General features: G+C 41.7%; 1 protein-coding gene across 1 annotated transcript in view; it reads left to right on the top strand.

The window, feature by feature from the left end:
- kcnq1.2 (potassium voltage-gated channel, KQT-like subfamily, member 1.2) overlaps nucleotides 1-16,594 on the top strand; it is a gene marked incomplete at both ends in the record, with an annotated part of 155,070 nt that overhangs the window by 79,073 nt on the left and 59,403 nt on the right. Inside the window, 4 exons of the mRNA XM_083893710.1 lie at nucleotides 9,816-9,891; nucleotides 11,311-11,405; nucleotides 12,475-12,515; nucleotides 13,731-13,792. Of these exons, the coding sequence (XP_083749836.1) occupies nucleotides 9,816-9,891; nucleotides 11,311-11,405; nucleotides 12,475-12,515; nucleotides 13,731-13,792 (274 nt within the window). The remainder of the gene's footprint in view (nucleotides 1-9,815; nucleotides 9,892-11,310; nucleotides 11,406-12,474; nucleotides 12,516-13,730; nucleotides 13,793-16,594) is intronic.

The following is a 16,594-nucleotide window of genomic DNA, read 5'->3' as shown; positions in this document are numbered from 1 at the left end:
TGAATTTTTATCTTTTTTTCATTTTTTCACAGTTTCCCCCCAAAAAAAAAAAAAAAAAAAAAATTCCCCAAAATTTTTTTTGCAGATTTTTTGGGGAAACTCGAGATCTCGACTTTGAAACTTTGAAAAAAAAATATTTTCTCATGTCACTTCGGGGGCTACGTAAAAAACACTTCAAAAAAAAAAAATTGACAACAGTTGGAGGGAAATTAGTGTATTTACTATCAATAGCTCTCCTCTTATTTATCCCATTTTGTCTCGATCTAAATCAGAAAAAAGGGTTGAATAACCAACTTGATACTGCCTCCTAACCTCTCCTCTCTGCTCACACTAAAAGTCCTTTCTCCAATAGCTTATCCTAACAAAAACCATTAGAGAATGTACACTTCCCTCCATTTAGGACAATGATCGACAAATTGCTTTAATCAATTCAATTAGGGTGAAAGGAAATGCTGCCTCTCCATGTTCCCTTTGCTCTTTGGCTTCTTGCTTGTTTTTGCGCGCTGTCATACACAAACAGACACACTGTAAATGCTGTTTTGGGAAAGGCCTCTCATAGTTGAAAGTGGCAACAAAAAGTCTGACCACTGTATAAAAGCCTAATTAAACAACAGTCTTTAAGGTCAGTCAGCCCCCACTGTAGCCTCAACCACACATGAATGAAAGAATAATGCTCCTTTGAAAAGTTTAATAATCTGAACCCATTGGATTATGAAAGGGAAACCCCTTAGCTAAGTAGCCCCACAGGTCACTTTCCATCTCTTGCTCGCTCTCTTTCTCATTTTCTTCTCCTTCTACTTCTTCTTTGTCCTCCTGCTGAGTCCATAGTCAGGGATAAGCCTGGCTGAACCTGAGCGGGTCTGTCACCTCCAACCTCCAAATGCACACATGAACATCCATCTGTGCTGGCATGACCAACCACTGGGCTCATGTGCTTGGAGAGCAGAGAGGAGGGGGGCGGCTTGGTAGCTCGGCACCCTCAGTTCCAAGGGGTTATCTCAGAACATGACTGGAGGGGGGGGGGATTGAAGGGGTCTCTAAGGTTCCTCCTCCCGACCTCACCACACCACTCTCCACCCCTAAAAAAAATCTCCCCACTTCACCCAAGAGAGGGGGGGGGGACCCCCTGACTGGCAGCAATAAATAGATTCCTTCTCTAACATGCTTAATCCTGCTAAACAGCAACAAATCCTATTAGGCCATGAATTATAAATCCTTCTTTGCCACCTCGCCCTCTCCTCCCCCACTAGAGAAACCCAATTGCCCTCCTGTCTTCATATTATGCGAGCACATACCCTCACATAGATGAAGACATGCTAGATTTCAAGAATGTTTTTTCTTCACTGTGATGTTGTCAGCTGTCCCTTTGTGTTCATTTATTCTGGATGCTGGTATGTGTGTGTGTGTGTGGGGGGGGTTTGTGTAGTCCAGTTTGTCACTGTTGATCGAGTCGATCGAGAGATTCTCCTCCTCACAAATTACACAAATCAGAAAATAGTGGAAAATCCTGAGTGCACTTTATTAGTGGTTTACTCACTTGCCACATACACTACTGCAGGGGTCACCAACGTGGTGCCCGCGGGCACCTGGTAGCCCGCGGGCACCGTATTGGCTGCCTGCGGGCTACCAGGCTAGGAGTAAGCACTGGAATGAATGTGTATGCAGTTGAATGCATAATATTAATCATTTAAAGGTGAAGTAAGTAGTTTATAGTGCCATCTAGAGGAGAGGCTGAAATTTACAACAAAGAACTGCTCCTCTGCTCACCCCCTCCCTTCCCTGAGTGCTACGGTATCCTCAGCCGGTCAAATGTCGTCCTCGTCGTCTTTCTCTGTGTCAGCTGATGAGGTTTCGTGAGGCGAGGGAGAGGGCGATAAATATAAACCCATAAATACTACACAGTGTCCCTTTAAATGGTAAACAAAAAAAAATGGTGCATAAAATGTTAACGTGGTAGCCCTCCATATTATTTTTTACCCTTAAGGTAGCTCTCTGTCTCAAAAAGGTTGGTGACCCCTGCACTACTGCTTTGGTTTGCTTTCTAGCAGAGATGTATTTGTCCCACATTTGTGTCTTCCCTCGATGCAAAAACACACTAGCACACTTATTCCTAAAGGTGAGGAAATGAAGTACAGAGGAAGAACAGAAAGAAGAGGAGCACACGCCTATGTTAAATTGAGGACCAAATCACATTAATCTCGCTTCTTTTACATTTGTTGAACAGGAGGTTTGATTCTGGACTCAGAGCTTTTACTTTTAGATTCTGTACAAAGACTGACAAACAGTGACGTTCGGCTACTTCGGTCTTCACGTGTGTGAAACCTTGACATTTTTAAACAATTTTTCATCATTCAATTTTGACAAGGTGGTTGGTAACACATTTCCCTGTGTGGTGACAAAGCCAAAGGAGATTGTTTTTTTTTATTGCTTTTCACTCACACTTCTACTGTTGTTATACATGTGTGGTTTTGTATCAGCTAAAAAAGAGTAAAAATCCTGGAAAAAGTAGAATGTAATGGCACCATAAAAAACCCAGTAACCTATTAAAGTGTTTATTTTTTTTACTGTGTAATAACAAGAGCCTTTATTTATATGATGCCCTTGACACACATTGGATGCATTATAAAGAAAGTTAAGCTACAGTAGAACTATATAAAACTATTGTTGTTGTTGTTGTAAATGCTCTGGAGAGCTAAGACATAACAATACAGGGAAGTATGGCAGTGGCTTTTTCCAACCAGTTAATGTATGTGTGCAATCACACATTTAGACCCACTTGGGGACATTAACAGACAGTGTTTACCTTAAATGTTGTTCAGTGCGTTGCTCGGGAGTAAAGTTCTGTAATTTCAAGCAAAGAGGAGGACATTTTAAATGAATAAAGTCAAACTTTACCCTGATGATGGTTTTAGGCAAAGTTACTTGACCATCCATCGAGCTCTAAAAGTGGCTAAACAATGCACTATAAAAACTCTCTAATGATATACTACGGGCCAAACTTCTTGACCAGACGTCGGTCTGGCCCCAAAGAGGTGGTCGTTAACCCCACATTTATCTGCCTCTCTAAGTAAGTTCACTTTGAAGAATAATTATGACCTCGTCCTTCTCTTTAGGCTACACCTTAGGCCTGGATGGAACATTAACCTATAACCCTGAATTAGTCTGGCCACATCTACAAAGTAGCTAATGTTCCAACCCCCCCCTCCTTTTTTTTTTTTTTTTTTAACTGCAAAAGCTTAGCTTCAGAGAAACCAATGTAGGATTAATTGATGCGAAGAAAAATCTGTATTTTATGTCAAAAACTGTGCATGGGAAGCAATAATACTTAAAGCGACCATACCAATGACAATTTTCTTTCCGTATTTTGCAGATTACAATCTTAGATCATTGTGGCCTTCATGCCCCAGTAAAAAAAAAAGCACTTTTTCCCATGGCTGTATTTTTTCATTTTGTCGGCTATCTCACTGGAAACCTCCTTGCCCAAATCTTGGAGTTAATTTGGCACTTAGAGTTGTGTCAAGAGGAGTTCACCAGTCATTAGTGTACTTGTGAGAAGTGCAGTCCTCTCCAATCTTCCCTCGGCGTGGTGGTGGGAAAAAGCCGTGTCTGTCTCTGTTCTTCTCAAATAATGACAGGTTGCGAGACTTGGCGTCATTAACGTTAAACATGGGTGTGGCTTTTTTGCTCTGAGGTTACAAGGATGTCGACCATCTCTTGAGAGGAGTTATTTTCATTGGTGGAATTTTTACACGGACCTATTCACATACACCTTTTACATTCATGTGGGTGTCGCTCAGTCTGTGCATGTGTGTGAGATCGCCACAATAATCTCATTGACCAATGCAATTTTTTGTTTATTTAAAGGTACAATATGTAGTATTTATGGGTTTATATAACCCAAAATCCACTTTTTTATACATATTATGTGCTCCTGCATTGTCTAGTCGCTGTATAATAGTTTTTGTTTCATTTTCGTAGTGTTTCAAAAAGTCATGTAAAATAACATGACCGCGGACCGCGGTTGCATAGCCACTGTTAGCTGCGAGACGCCATGTTTCTACCGGAGCCTGTAAGGACAAACGCGAGAGAACAAAACAAGCGTCTCTTTACTTGTAGCGGAAGTCCCGCCTCCTCTCGCTCCGCTTCGTCTTCTACGGCCGCGGTAGCTCCGCCCTCTCCCTCGCCTCACGAACCTCATCTGCTGACACGGAGAAAGACAACGAGGACGACATTTGACCAGCTGCGGATACCGTATCGCTCAGGGAAGGGAGGGGGTGAGCAGAGCAGCAGGTCTTTGTTGTAAATTTCAGCCTCTCCTCTAGATGGCACTATAAACTACTTATTTCCCCTTTAAATAAAACTCCATACAGTATATTGTGGGCTATGTGGAAAGAATGTGTAAGACACTGACTTTATGTATATTTAAAAGCGTGTCAGTCTTTCACTGTATATTATAATAGAAATATTCGTTAGGAGAATGTAGAAGGTGATGGTGACTCTGCAGTCTCACTGGCATCTCACTTGTTTTCCCTCGCTCTGTTGCCACACACATCAAACACAGCACAACTCCCTTTGCTCTCTCTGTGTCATCAGCTCTTAATGGGCACTGGGCTTTGATGTGGCTTTGGTCGGTGCCATTGTCTCCAGCATGTCTTGATCAGCGTCTATTGATCTGGTCATGGGGGATATGAAAACAACAGACGCGGAATAAGGGTGCGCGGAAACAATTGTAACAGAAGCCATTTTTAACCAGCCGCTCCCATGTCACGCGGCGAATCCTTTGAGGTTCAGGCCGCTAAAGTGTGTCAAGTTCAATCCTGAGATGTAAAGCGAAAATGCAAATAAACAGTGTGAGGATAATGCACAATATGAGACAGAAGAATGCAAGTCAGCGAGCGATTCATTGTGATTTAATCGGCGTTGTAAAAATATGTGAATGTCTGTGTTCAATTAACATATTGGTGACCGTGAAGTGCAGAAGGGAGAAGAACAGAGGTCTAAACAGCAGAGCAGCTGTGTTGTGTTTATCCTCCTGCTGACTCAATCTTGGCTGTGAATGAACATATTTTTGCAATTTTCAGAATTGTTCAGTATTTCAAGCTGGACAATAATTTCAAAAACAAACTGAAAACACCGGTATATAGACACATCTTTTTCTCATGGACATGTTTATAAGTTCCACAACACGAGAAAGACATAGTTGTCTTATATTTGTTCCTCTGCCTTAATGAAAACCACTCCAATAGCTCGTTTTAATTACTCATTTAGCAAATCCGCATCGAGATGACAGGGGGGGTATTTCTTGTATTAGAAGTGGACCGTTTGAATGGTGAAGCTTGTCTCTTATAATGTGTAGTGCAGCCTTATCATTCTTAGCACGACACCCTCTGGCAGGCCATCACTTTTAGATCAAACATACTTTAAAGAATGTAGTAGTCATCTTATCCTTCAGAGATGTGATAAAGGGAAGTCTGTTTTTGTGGAGAACAGAAGAAGAGCACATCTCTTTGATGGACCAGTCACCAGTCTAACAGCTTATCTCTCTCTCACACACACACACACACACACACACACACACACACACACATGCACAGGCTCGCTGTGACCATAGCACATTGATGTCTAAGGCAGCTTTCTCTTGACTGACTCCAAGGTTATTGCAGCACCATGGAAGCACAGGATATTTGACAGTCCCCTGCCAAAGAAAGAGCAGAGGGGGTGGGGTGCATGAGGGAGAGTTGCCATTGACAACTCGGAGATCTCCAAAGTGACGATCTGAAAATGAAAAAAAAAGAAAAAAAGAAGCTTATTAAAAGAGAAGGGTCGAGGGGAGGCCATGGACTAAATCTGTCACAGCTTTTTAGGAGAGGTTCATGACTCCAGTGAGTATAGCTTATGTATGATTTCTGACTTAATCTTTAGAGGAAAGAAAATACACACACAGCCAACCCTCCTGGTACTGAGGTGATTCATATAGTGCAGGACAATGGAAAGAATCTTGAACACATATTGCATGAGATCCCAGATGTACTGACTCACACGAGGAGTCCTGAGGAAAAATGTGCTGTGTCAATTTTTCTGCGTAGATGAAAAATAAACAAAAAGGAGAGAGGAGACAGAAGGGTGGTGGTGGTGGTGGTGGGGGGTTCGGAAGAAGAAGAAGAAAACGAAGAAGAGTCAGAACTGGCAAGTTTTCGAAGGGCAGCATCAGCAAGATGGATGTGGGAATTGCATTCCTCTAGTTTCTGTGTGCCAAATGGCTGCTAGTGGTGGTGGGGTGACAGAAAAACTATTCCTTCTCCTTATCGACGATGGACAGAAAGAGGTGCAGGGTAGACCCCCCTCCCCCCAAACTAGGGCCTCATGCTCTTTATGTTTGTGTGCATTTCCTCCTATAGCTTGGGCAGGTCATGCATGGAGGGCAAGACAAAAAAAGACAGCAGTTTGACAGCCTTTGATGTTCAGGGTTTATGGTCCCATGTCAATGCATTGTCTGCTAAGTCCTTTTGTTGTCCCTCGGCCTAATTAAGACCTCAGAGCGACTTGTTGACTCCACAAAGACCTTCGTTTGGGGAGGGGCGACAACGTGCATGTGTTTCTGTGTGTCAAGGGTGCGAGCGTGTATGTGTGTACTTGTATTTGTTACCTCTTTAGGACTGGCATAAACACTGACCTTGTCAGGACCACTAGTCCTAAAGGAGACCAAAACCTGGTGATCCTAATGAAGCAGAACCGCGTTTGTGAGGAACTGTTCAAATCAAGGGCCAAGATTTGAATTGTGGTTAGGAATTAACTAGTTTATGGTTAGGGATAGGGCTTTGTTAGGCTGTTCAGTGAATGGAAAAAGGATAGCTGCATGAACCGGTGTGTGTGTTTCTGGTATTGCTCATGCTGTGGGGACCTAAATCTGTCTGCACAGTCACATTGTGGGGATTTGTCTTCCTTATGGGGACAAAAAGCATGTCCCATTACATAAATTAATACGTTTTATGGTGAAGACATGCTGTATGGTTAGGATGAGGTTACTTTTAATAGTAGGGTTAGGCCAGTAGTAGTTACAGGTTAGGCTTTGGGGTTAGAGGTTAGGGTTAAGTTTAGTCTCCAGGAAATGAATGTAAGTCAATGCAATGTCCTCTCAAGTCATGGAAAACAGACGCTGCGTGTGTTTGTGCATGTGGGTGTGGCCTTCTTTGACGGAGACATAACTTGAGAGACATGCTCAAAACAACACACGTATCACCCCCCCCCCCCCACGTACAAAAGCATAAGCTCTGACATAAGAATGGAGGCATCCATCTTTTGTTCGGAGGAGCCGCGGTCGCACTCAAAGCAAGCGCCAGCAAAGAGCACTCACTGCGCACGCCCATGCAAACATGCCGTGCATTCAGAGACTGCATTTGTGCACGTCAGTACGCAGCCAATGCAACTTACACACCGTGACAAATGTGTGTGAACGTCTCAGCAATAATGTTAGTATTTGCAGAAAACATGAGAGCTTTTTTTTGTCCCCTACTTGTGTTTGCAGAAGCACATGATGTTTTTAATTCCTGTCGTCTTAGTCTGGATCTCCATAACAAAGATCTGGTGATGTCAGTCTCAGCATGCAACGCATGGATGTGCACACATCAGCTGTCTAAAAAGTCACAACATACTGTCCATGAAGGGGAGAGACAGAGAGTCATTTTATGTAAAAATGGGGCAAAGAAAAGGGGGAGCAGCAGTAATACGATAGTACTATTTTTATACCAAAACTTGATCTTAAGTAATGCATCATGCTGCCTCCTATGTGCTTTATAAGAATAGAGACTATAATGGAAAGACACATGTATGCCGGCTTTATGTACAAATTAGAACATGTCCATTTCAAATGATTACGGCCAGGTTTCGATCAGGGATTAACTTTCTCTGCTGAGAGATCAGATCACAACTTGGCAGCATTAAGTACGGCTGTTCAAACCTGGCATTAAAATGTGTCCTAGATGCCGTTCTGTTCCCACATGTGACCAGATCTCACTGACATGCGCTGTATGCAAATACACACAGATGCCATTTTTGTTTGAGAGAACAAAGAATAGGTTTGTGTACATGTGTGTTGTTGCCAACTTGTTGGCGTTTGTATCAGTGTAAATGACAGGTAAAGAGTTGGGCAGAGCAGGGTTAATTAAAGCACTACACACGCTCCTATAACATAACATTTGAACGATTTGGAATATGTGTTAATCGGTGTTAAAAGTGTGGCTGTGGCTAATAAATCATTGTATGGGTGCTGAGTTGACATGAGTTGTGGAGGAGGTTGTCAATGCAAATAAATGTGGTCCTATCTGTTCCCAAACCATCTCTGAATGTGCTTTTTTGCATCTGAAGACACATTGAGGACGCGTTGGCTGCACAGTTCTGATCTGTACTCAGTGTTGTCCAGTTCACAGTTCACTCAGGACAAATAATACAAAAAAATAGCAGATCTGAAACTGCCCATGCATCCTTCACACTGGCATGGTTGTTAAGCAATACATCCAGTAGACAGCAACACTAAGCCAAGAGACAACAAAAAACAGCCGCAGTGGAGGAGGATGAGATAATATACAGTAGCTTTCTTAAGAATGAGGCACAGTTGTTATTGAGTTTCTTACCCCATCCCAGAAAATTCCCTCATTGCTTTTCCATCGGTTATCTTGCTTAAATTAGTTCCTACACTGCCCTCGTACTAGTGATGCTGCTATCTCAATAATCTTTCAAAAGATTTACACAAAAACAAAGCAAAGTGTGTACAGAACACTCTGTTCGTATGCATAATCTAATGTTGAGCCTTAAGGTTTTTTCTGAGCATTTTTCACACTGGAATTCTAAAGGTGAACTAGCATTCAGCAGGTTGAATGTGTGGTGAACCTGGCTGTGTTGGACCACATCAGAATGTATTGATTTATAATAAACCCCCAACAAATTAACCCTCTATAACATCATTATTATATAATATATGGAATAATAAAACCAGGATCACAGACTGATGAGATTCATAAACCCTATCTGATACTATTAGACCCGTGTGTGTCTCCAGCTATCTACGAGCCCATGCAGTTGTTTGTGTACGTTTCAATCACTTGGACCAGTGAAACCCAGTCACTCAACTGCATTTCCCGTCTGTGTTTTCTCATGATCTATTTCCATTCATAGCATACATCATCTTAACATGCTGCTGTCACACATGGCACACCCAAGGACATGTTTCAGCAATTTCTCACAAACAAACCAAATGAGTGCCTCCTTGAAAAAGCAAACACAAGTGCACGCCACACTGTCACCATGATTTGCAAGTATGAGTTTGTGTTGTTTGCATCCAGTGGTTTCTGTTTCACTGTTTAGTTCCATACCAGTGGGTTTTCATTTGTGTTGACACAGATGTGCAGCTTTGAGCCGAGGGGCGTGCATTTTGGGGGGGGGGGGGGGGGCTCCTTTGGGTGCAGACTGAGTCTGGTTGTTTTCTGTTACACTTTGCACCAGGTTGCAGAAATTGTGGCTGTTAATGTCTATGAGAGAGCTTTGTGTGTGTGTGTGTGTGTGTGTGCAGAGCAGAGGGTAATCTATGTTGACACATATTGTTGTAGGTTGTATTTTTGTCCACATGAACGCTTACCTGCCAGTGTGTGTGTGTGTGTGGGACACTCTCTCCCTCTATTGAATTGAATGACAACTTCACATTTTATTGATTTATTGACAACTCAGTTTGTCCAAAAAAGAGACCACTTCACACATTTTACCTGTCATTTAGCTGTTGTATTTCATTTGGAATAATAAGTACGTTTCTCTTTCTGTGACAGGCTGTCGCATGCCCAAAGATCGGCGGTGAAAGTCCTTCGCAGAATGCAGTACTTTGTGGCCAGGAGGAAATTTCAGGTAAGCAAGATGAAATCTAGAGGGGGGGAGAGAGAGAGAGATGTACTTACAGAAAAACAAATCTTTGTAAGGACCAAAACAAGTAGGAAACATTTTGGGGCATTTTGCTTGGTCCTCTCAACTTTAAAGAGGTTATTCGGGGTTAATACTTATACTTTATATATACTTTTAGGGTTAGGGTTAGGTAAAAGGTTAAGGTTTGGTAATTTAGTTGAGAGTTTGAGGAACGAGGCTAAGCAATGCATTATGTCTGAGTGTCCTCATGAAGAATGCTGTTCAAGAATGTGTGTGTGTATGTGTAGGTGGTTATACAGGAGAGGAGGGGGGAGCCCCAAAGGCATTTATCAGCTGCAGTGCCTCTGTGCGTGTGTAGCTTTGTGTGTGTGTGTGTGTGTGTGCGTGCGTGTTTGTGTGTGTAAATGCCTTGAACTTGCACCTGCATGTCTTCATTGTGCTCCACTTCAGTTCAAGCACAGTATCAGGGGAAATCTACAAACCTGTCTCTGGGGCTACAGTAGGAATTTACTTACTGTACTGTACTGCGCGCACAGCAACACACGCACACGCACACACACACGCACACACACACACACACACACACACCATCACAAAAATACACTCTCACACGTACACAACAGGACATGGCCTCACATAGCACTGGAGTCAGCAGAAAACCTTTCCTGCAGTCGAATGCTTGAGTTAAAAAAAACAAAAAAAACAAAACATAATCACGTTAGAGACACTTAGGCCATCATTTTCATGCTACATGTTATTGCAGAATGGTTCCTATATTTCTTACCATCTCCGAGTGTTCAATATGTTTTCAATTATGGCCTAAGTGATGTCAGCTGCAGAGGCTATACTCTGTGTATACTAAGGATACCCTAAAGAGTTCACCGGGTTCTTTCTGATGCTGCTTGTATCAGTGTCACGCTAAACAAAGCTGAGAAAAGGCCAGGACACAATTGCTTTCTACTTGACCATCCACTTGTCAGCGTGCTCACGCAAACACATTCTCTTTCTATACTTGTGAGGACATTAATTGAGATAATGCCTTCCCTAGCTCCTTAACCTTAAAAATCGCAAATTACTTAAGCCTTAAATCGCGAAAGCATGTCTTTGCTACTTTTAAGCAGCACTTCTGAAGTTGTGAGGACCGGCGATCGCAAAACAAATACTTTTGAACCAAAACGGGCACTCACAACTACAGAAAGATGAACACACACACACACACACACACACACACACACATGCACAAAAAACACACAATGAGTTGACAATGAACCCCTTGCACTCAAGGGGGTTGGGAATGTTTTCAGGGACCAAACAACAGAGGCTATGGTTGACAATGGCTTTTGTGTCCCCCCCCCCCCTGTATATTTGTGTGTCCGTCAATGTGTGTGTGTGTGTGTTCCACAGCAAGCACGGAAGCCCTACGATGTGCGGGATGTGATTGAGCAGTATTCCCAGGGTCACCTCAACATGATGGTCCGCATCAAGGAGCTACAGAGAAGGTGTCGTCTTTGAACTCTTTTTTTTTTTTTTTTTACTCGTTTTATTTTCTTCTTCTTTTGTCTGTTCCCAGCTTTATTTAAAGATTTAAAGCTCTGAATTTTCCACGTCCCTCTCTCATCATTACTTTGGATCCCAGCGCATAGTCATGAGAAAAAGGAAGAGCGCAAAAACATATCCTCCCATCATTATTTGGTCATGTCGCCTTGTGCCATTTTTGCTATGATCTGCAAAAGCGTCACACTGTAAAACAAGAGCGCTCCCTTTTATCTTGCCCTTAACTCGGCTGTCAGTTTGACCTTCACTGTACCCCAGTGGTACACTTTGTTACTGTTCATCTGACAGATATGAGCCTTACTGCTCTCTGATTAGTTGCACCTTGTACTTTATTGCGTTGTAATGAAGTCCAGTCCTCACTATAAGAAAACCTTTTGTCCTGTTCTGAAAAACCCCTTCCCTGCTTTGTTTTTTTAAGGGGATTTTCTTCTTCCAAAGCACCTAACGCTCCCCCGTGCAGGATAGTTAGATAATAAACTGGGTCAAACTTCTTTTTTTGGCAATAATGAATTGTAGTAAAGCACTATGAAATATTTAAACCACATAATAGTAAAGAAACTACACCAAAAACCCAAGGACAAAGACAACATCGCAGTACTGGCCACAACAACAACTTTTCCAGAAAACACCACAATAGTGCACTGACCACTTGGCATGAAATGGGTCACCGGCATCAATGAAAGTTGATTAAAGACATGTGGTGGCTGTGATAAAAGCCCTCCCATAATTTGAGGTGATGAAAAGAAGGGAATGGCTTTACAATGCATATTGAAATGCCTCCCTCGGTTCGGTAAATTTATGGTTGACTAACGCTCCACATGTGCAAGTGAAACCCCTCACATTCTCATTGTTTATTTTCAGAACTTGACATCTCAATAGTCACATTGTTATTCCGAAAACTTGGAAGTGAAGCTTTTGACCATTTTATTGTTTGGTTCATCAGCTGGACTGAAGTGCTGCTTTGGTGTTTTGAATTTTTTTTTATTATTATTATTTGTATGTCTTGTCCCACAGGCTGGACGGCACACTGGGAAAGCCAGGAATGTTTCTTCCAGGTAAATACACGGCAAAACCAAACAGTCTGCATCTGATAGACAGCCATCACTACGCACTTCATCTCTGTTTATATCAGGGGGTCCCTGATGTGTGTGTGTGTGTGTGTGTGTGTGTGTGTGTGTGTGTGTGTGTGTGTGTGTGTGTGTGTGTGTGTGTGTGTGTGTGTGTGTGTGTGTGTGTGTGTGTGTGTGTGTGTGAGAGAGAGAGTACATGTCTCTGTTTGGATGTGGCTGTGTTTACATGTGCTGCCTGTTTCACCGTGCACACAAACACATGTATTATGATGATCCTCACATTGATCTATGTCAGGATCAGAATATTTACTTTAGTATAAATAACTTTTAGTTTAAATTAATATAGAAATCAATTCAATTTAAACTTTAAGTAAAATTCATAGTGGACATCTGCAACTAATTGGAACTAAATGTCATCAAGTTGATGATATTTGAATTTTTTTTTACATTTGTCTGATTGATCAAGAAGATCAGTTGAATTGTATTGCATTGGATTTGTTTACAATGTTCTAGTCTACTCAATTACTTACAAGTAAAAGTATGTATATGAATAATATAAAGTATTTCAATATTATAAATATTATAATATTATATTTGCTCAAAAGTCAAAATAATCTCCCACAGTTACGCAGAGCTTTGAAAGATTGACAACATTACAGTACTTACACAAAATAGTATGGACATTAGTATTTAATCAATATGAGCTGTGATTAACGTGAATAATGCTGTGGTAAATGCTTTTAGCAGCTGCTATCGCAGACATTAGTCGAAAACTTTTACTATTACTCACCTTTCTTCACTTTTTTTTAACACTATATAATGTTTTCATCATACACTATTAGAAATAACCAAAAGGGTCCTTCTACAAGGGCTGTGGTTCTACTTTGAACCATTTGCTTCAAGGGTTCTTGGTAACACTAACGGTTCCAGTAAGAACCATTTTGATCCAGAGAACCCTTTTAAACCCCTTTCCTGAATAAAGGATTTAAAAGGGTTCCAGGTGGAACCTTTCTGTAAAGGTGTTATATATGTTATATATAATTATTACACTCTTATGTGTTTAGTTTCCTTGTATTTACTATTAATTTGTACATTTTTGTCATTAAGGCCAATTTTAAATGAATCTATATTTTTCAATCAGTGTTTTATGTGCTATATGCAGTACAGTGTATTTAATTTGTTTTCCTTATCATTACCAAGGAAAAGGAGAAGATAAAGAATACCCAACTATTGGAGCACGTCTGATCAGGCTGGAGGATAAGGTAGGCACACTCCTGCCGTGTGTTTGTGTGTGTCCTTGAATGTGTGTGTGTTTTATAACAGAGATACAATCGTAAAATTACCCTTGGTGAATGTAAGTATGCGTGTGACTGCATAACTGTGATTCTTTGTGTGTGAATGTGACTGTGGCGGCTCGTGTCTCTGTTATCAGATGAGTGCGTGCGGTGGAATCTTTTCATATGACCGTGTTGTGGCTGGGTGCAGTCAGTCTGTTCCGCCATCAGACACACACACGTCGCCTCTGTCTGTTCTATCTATCTATCTATTCAGTGTTTATATTGTACATAAGTGTTATTTTCTATTTCATATTGATCACTGCACTCCTGTCAGCTGAGATATCTCGGTTCACATCCGAGCGCCGACGCTGTGAGAGCAGCTGTGTGATGACACTCTTGGGTACAACTATGACCGCTATCATAGCGGGACAACATGATGCCAGCATGATGCTAACTCTGGTGCCAGTGAGATTCTAAGATAGACTTTTTTCCCCCTGTGGGCACGGCTGTACCAGTCGGACTGGAGTGTGACTGTGTGTGTGTCTGCCTTCCTGTCTGTCTGTCTGTCTGTCTGTCTGTCTGTCTGTCTGTGTGTGTGTCTGTGTGCAAATCACAGGGTATGAGATGTGTTTGTTAGTTTTAGTGTGTGGCTACATCTGTTATCTGTTTGCCTGACTGGCAGCAGCAGCGTCGTTAAAAAGTGAAATTATGTTTGTGTGGATTGAAAGGTTCAGAAAATGCGTTTGTTTTTTTTCCGCCCTCCCCCCTCCCCCCCCGATGAAACTGGCATTTAAAATCAAATCAAACCACGACCAGACTCAAGTTGTTGTCACATTTAAACACAGTAAATCAAAAGAAAACCCCCCTATACAATAGAACAATGCATTCTGCAGCCACTTCTTTTCTATTCAAGTCCACCAGCTCAGGATTTCCCCCATTTTTTTCTTGCACATTTACCTTCCTAACATCTCTGTGCGCTCATCATGCCGATGTTTGCAAGCGTTTGCAAACACATTTGAAAACCCTTTGTTATAGTGAGAGGAGTAATGAGCGTAAATGCATATGTACGGTCTGACCCTGAAGCCCCCCCCCCCCCCCCCCCCCGTGATGGAGTTCAGGCCCATTTGCTTTGGGTACATGTTGTGATCGTAATCTCTTGATTGGAAACATAAACCTCTTATACCTGCGCCCCTCCCCCCTCTCTCCCTCTCTCTCACACACACACACACACACACACACACACACACACACACACACACACACACACACACACACACACACACACACACACACACACACACGCACGCACTTCCCTTCTCTCTTTTTCACTTGACATAAAAACAAAATAAAGCTGAGAGGTGGATAATGGGGCTGCATTCCCTCCTAAACAACGTGGAACCAATCACCTCCCCGCCTCCCAATCAGAACTACATTCACATTCATTGTTGCAACACACGACGTCTTAAAGTGGAACAAAGTGACTTGTGATACTTGTGATAATTCGAGACGCCCGTCCTTCATAATTACTGTTTCCCTCTCCCTCTCCAGCACCTTCCCCCCCCCTCTCTCTCTCTCTCTGTCCCTCCTCTTTGGCTGTGTGAATTATTTCTTTTGATGGTTCTGACAGGCCAGCACACCTGTTATATGGGAAAGGGGGTGGGGGGGGGGGGGGGGGGCTTCCTCTTCCCCCCTCAGGCAGCAGGTGAATGAACCTGTTGACCCTTGTTCCTTGGCACATTCCCCTGGTTCCTGGTTCTCCTCCAGATGGACGTGCACATGTAAAAACTCCAGCAGCACATTTTATTTTCTCGCTACTCTGAACACGTCGCCTTTTATATTTCTGGAAGGTGGTGACTTTATTATTACAAGCAGCGTCATGTGAACTCTTACTTTGTTAACCCTTTAAGTTACTCACCAAGAAACAAGCAAAGGAAAATTGATTTCTTTGCATTTTTTATTATTTTATCATTTTATTTTATTTACTTATGATAACAATAACGACATCTATATATATATATATATTTTTTATTTTTTATTTTTTTTTTTTTAATTAGACCCTACAGTATTTCAGATACAGGCCTCTACCAAACGGTTGATACGTCTGTTTATAATAAACCTGGTTTTCATAATTAATAAAGTACAACATTCAGAACAAGTCACATAAAGTGTTAGTGGGTTCAGCTTGATGCATTTTTCAATGAGATATAGTGACTTAAAGTGTGGTCGACCAAATGGTTGAGTAGTACCTTAAAGAGTTAAAAAAAAAAAAAAAAAAAATCCTAAAATTTTGCTTTTTCACCCCTAAAAAATGCAAATTGCAGTGACAAAATATTATTGTATCCCATCTAAACAACATTTTCTGCACTCACTTTTGTTAGTGTTGCATCACAGGACGTGTTTTATAGTGGTGCGTAAACGTCGTCATTACATCGTCGTACATATAGTAAACCTAAATACTTAGTAAAACCCTGTTGTCACAGTTGAATCACTTCTGAATAGGCTCTTTCCCAATAGCCCCAAGTAGTTATTCATCAGCTCTGTATAATGTTTTAGTGTGCATGAGTGTTCCCATGCCTTTTACAAATACTCAGCCTTGGTCACTGTCCAGCATTTTCCAACACATTTCTGCTTTTTTTTTTTTTTACTCCCATCGCCTGTAAAACACCAGGCATTGTCTCCTCTTTTTTTTATCTGCAGCCCAGTGCGTAAGATAGAATAATTTTCTTGTCCAACTCTTGTCAGCGTCGATGAATTTATCTTCAGTATAGACTGAAGGAGGCTCAGGCA

The sequence above is a fragment of the Microchirus variegatus genome (genome assembly GCF_963457635.1).
Source record: "Microchirus variegatus genome assembly, chromosome: 8".
Lineage (NCBI taxonomy): Eukaryota > Metazoa > Chordata > Actinopteri > Pleuronectiformes > Soleidae > Microchirus > Microchirus variegatus.
Note: the sequence above shows the minus strand (reverse complement) of the source record. Positions and strands in the feature narration are given on the sequence as shown.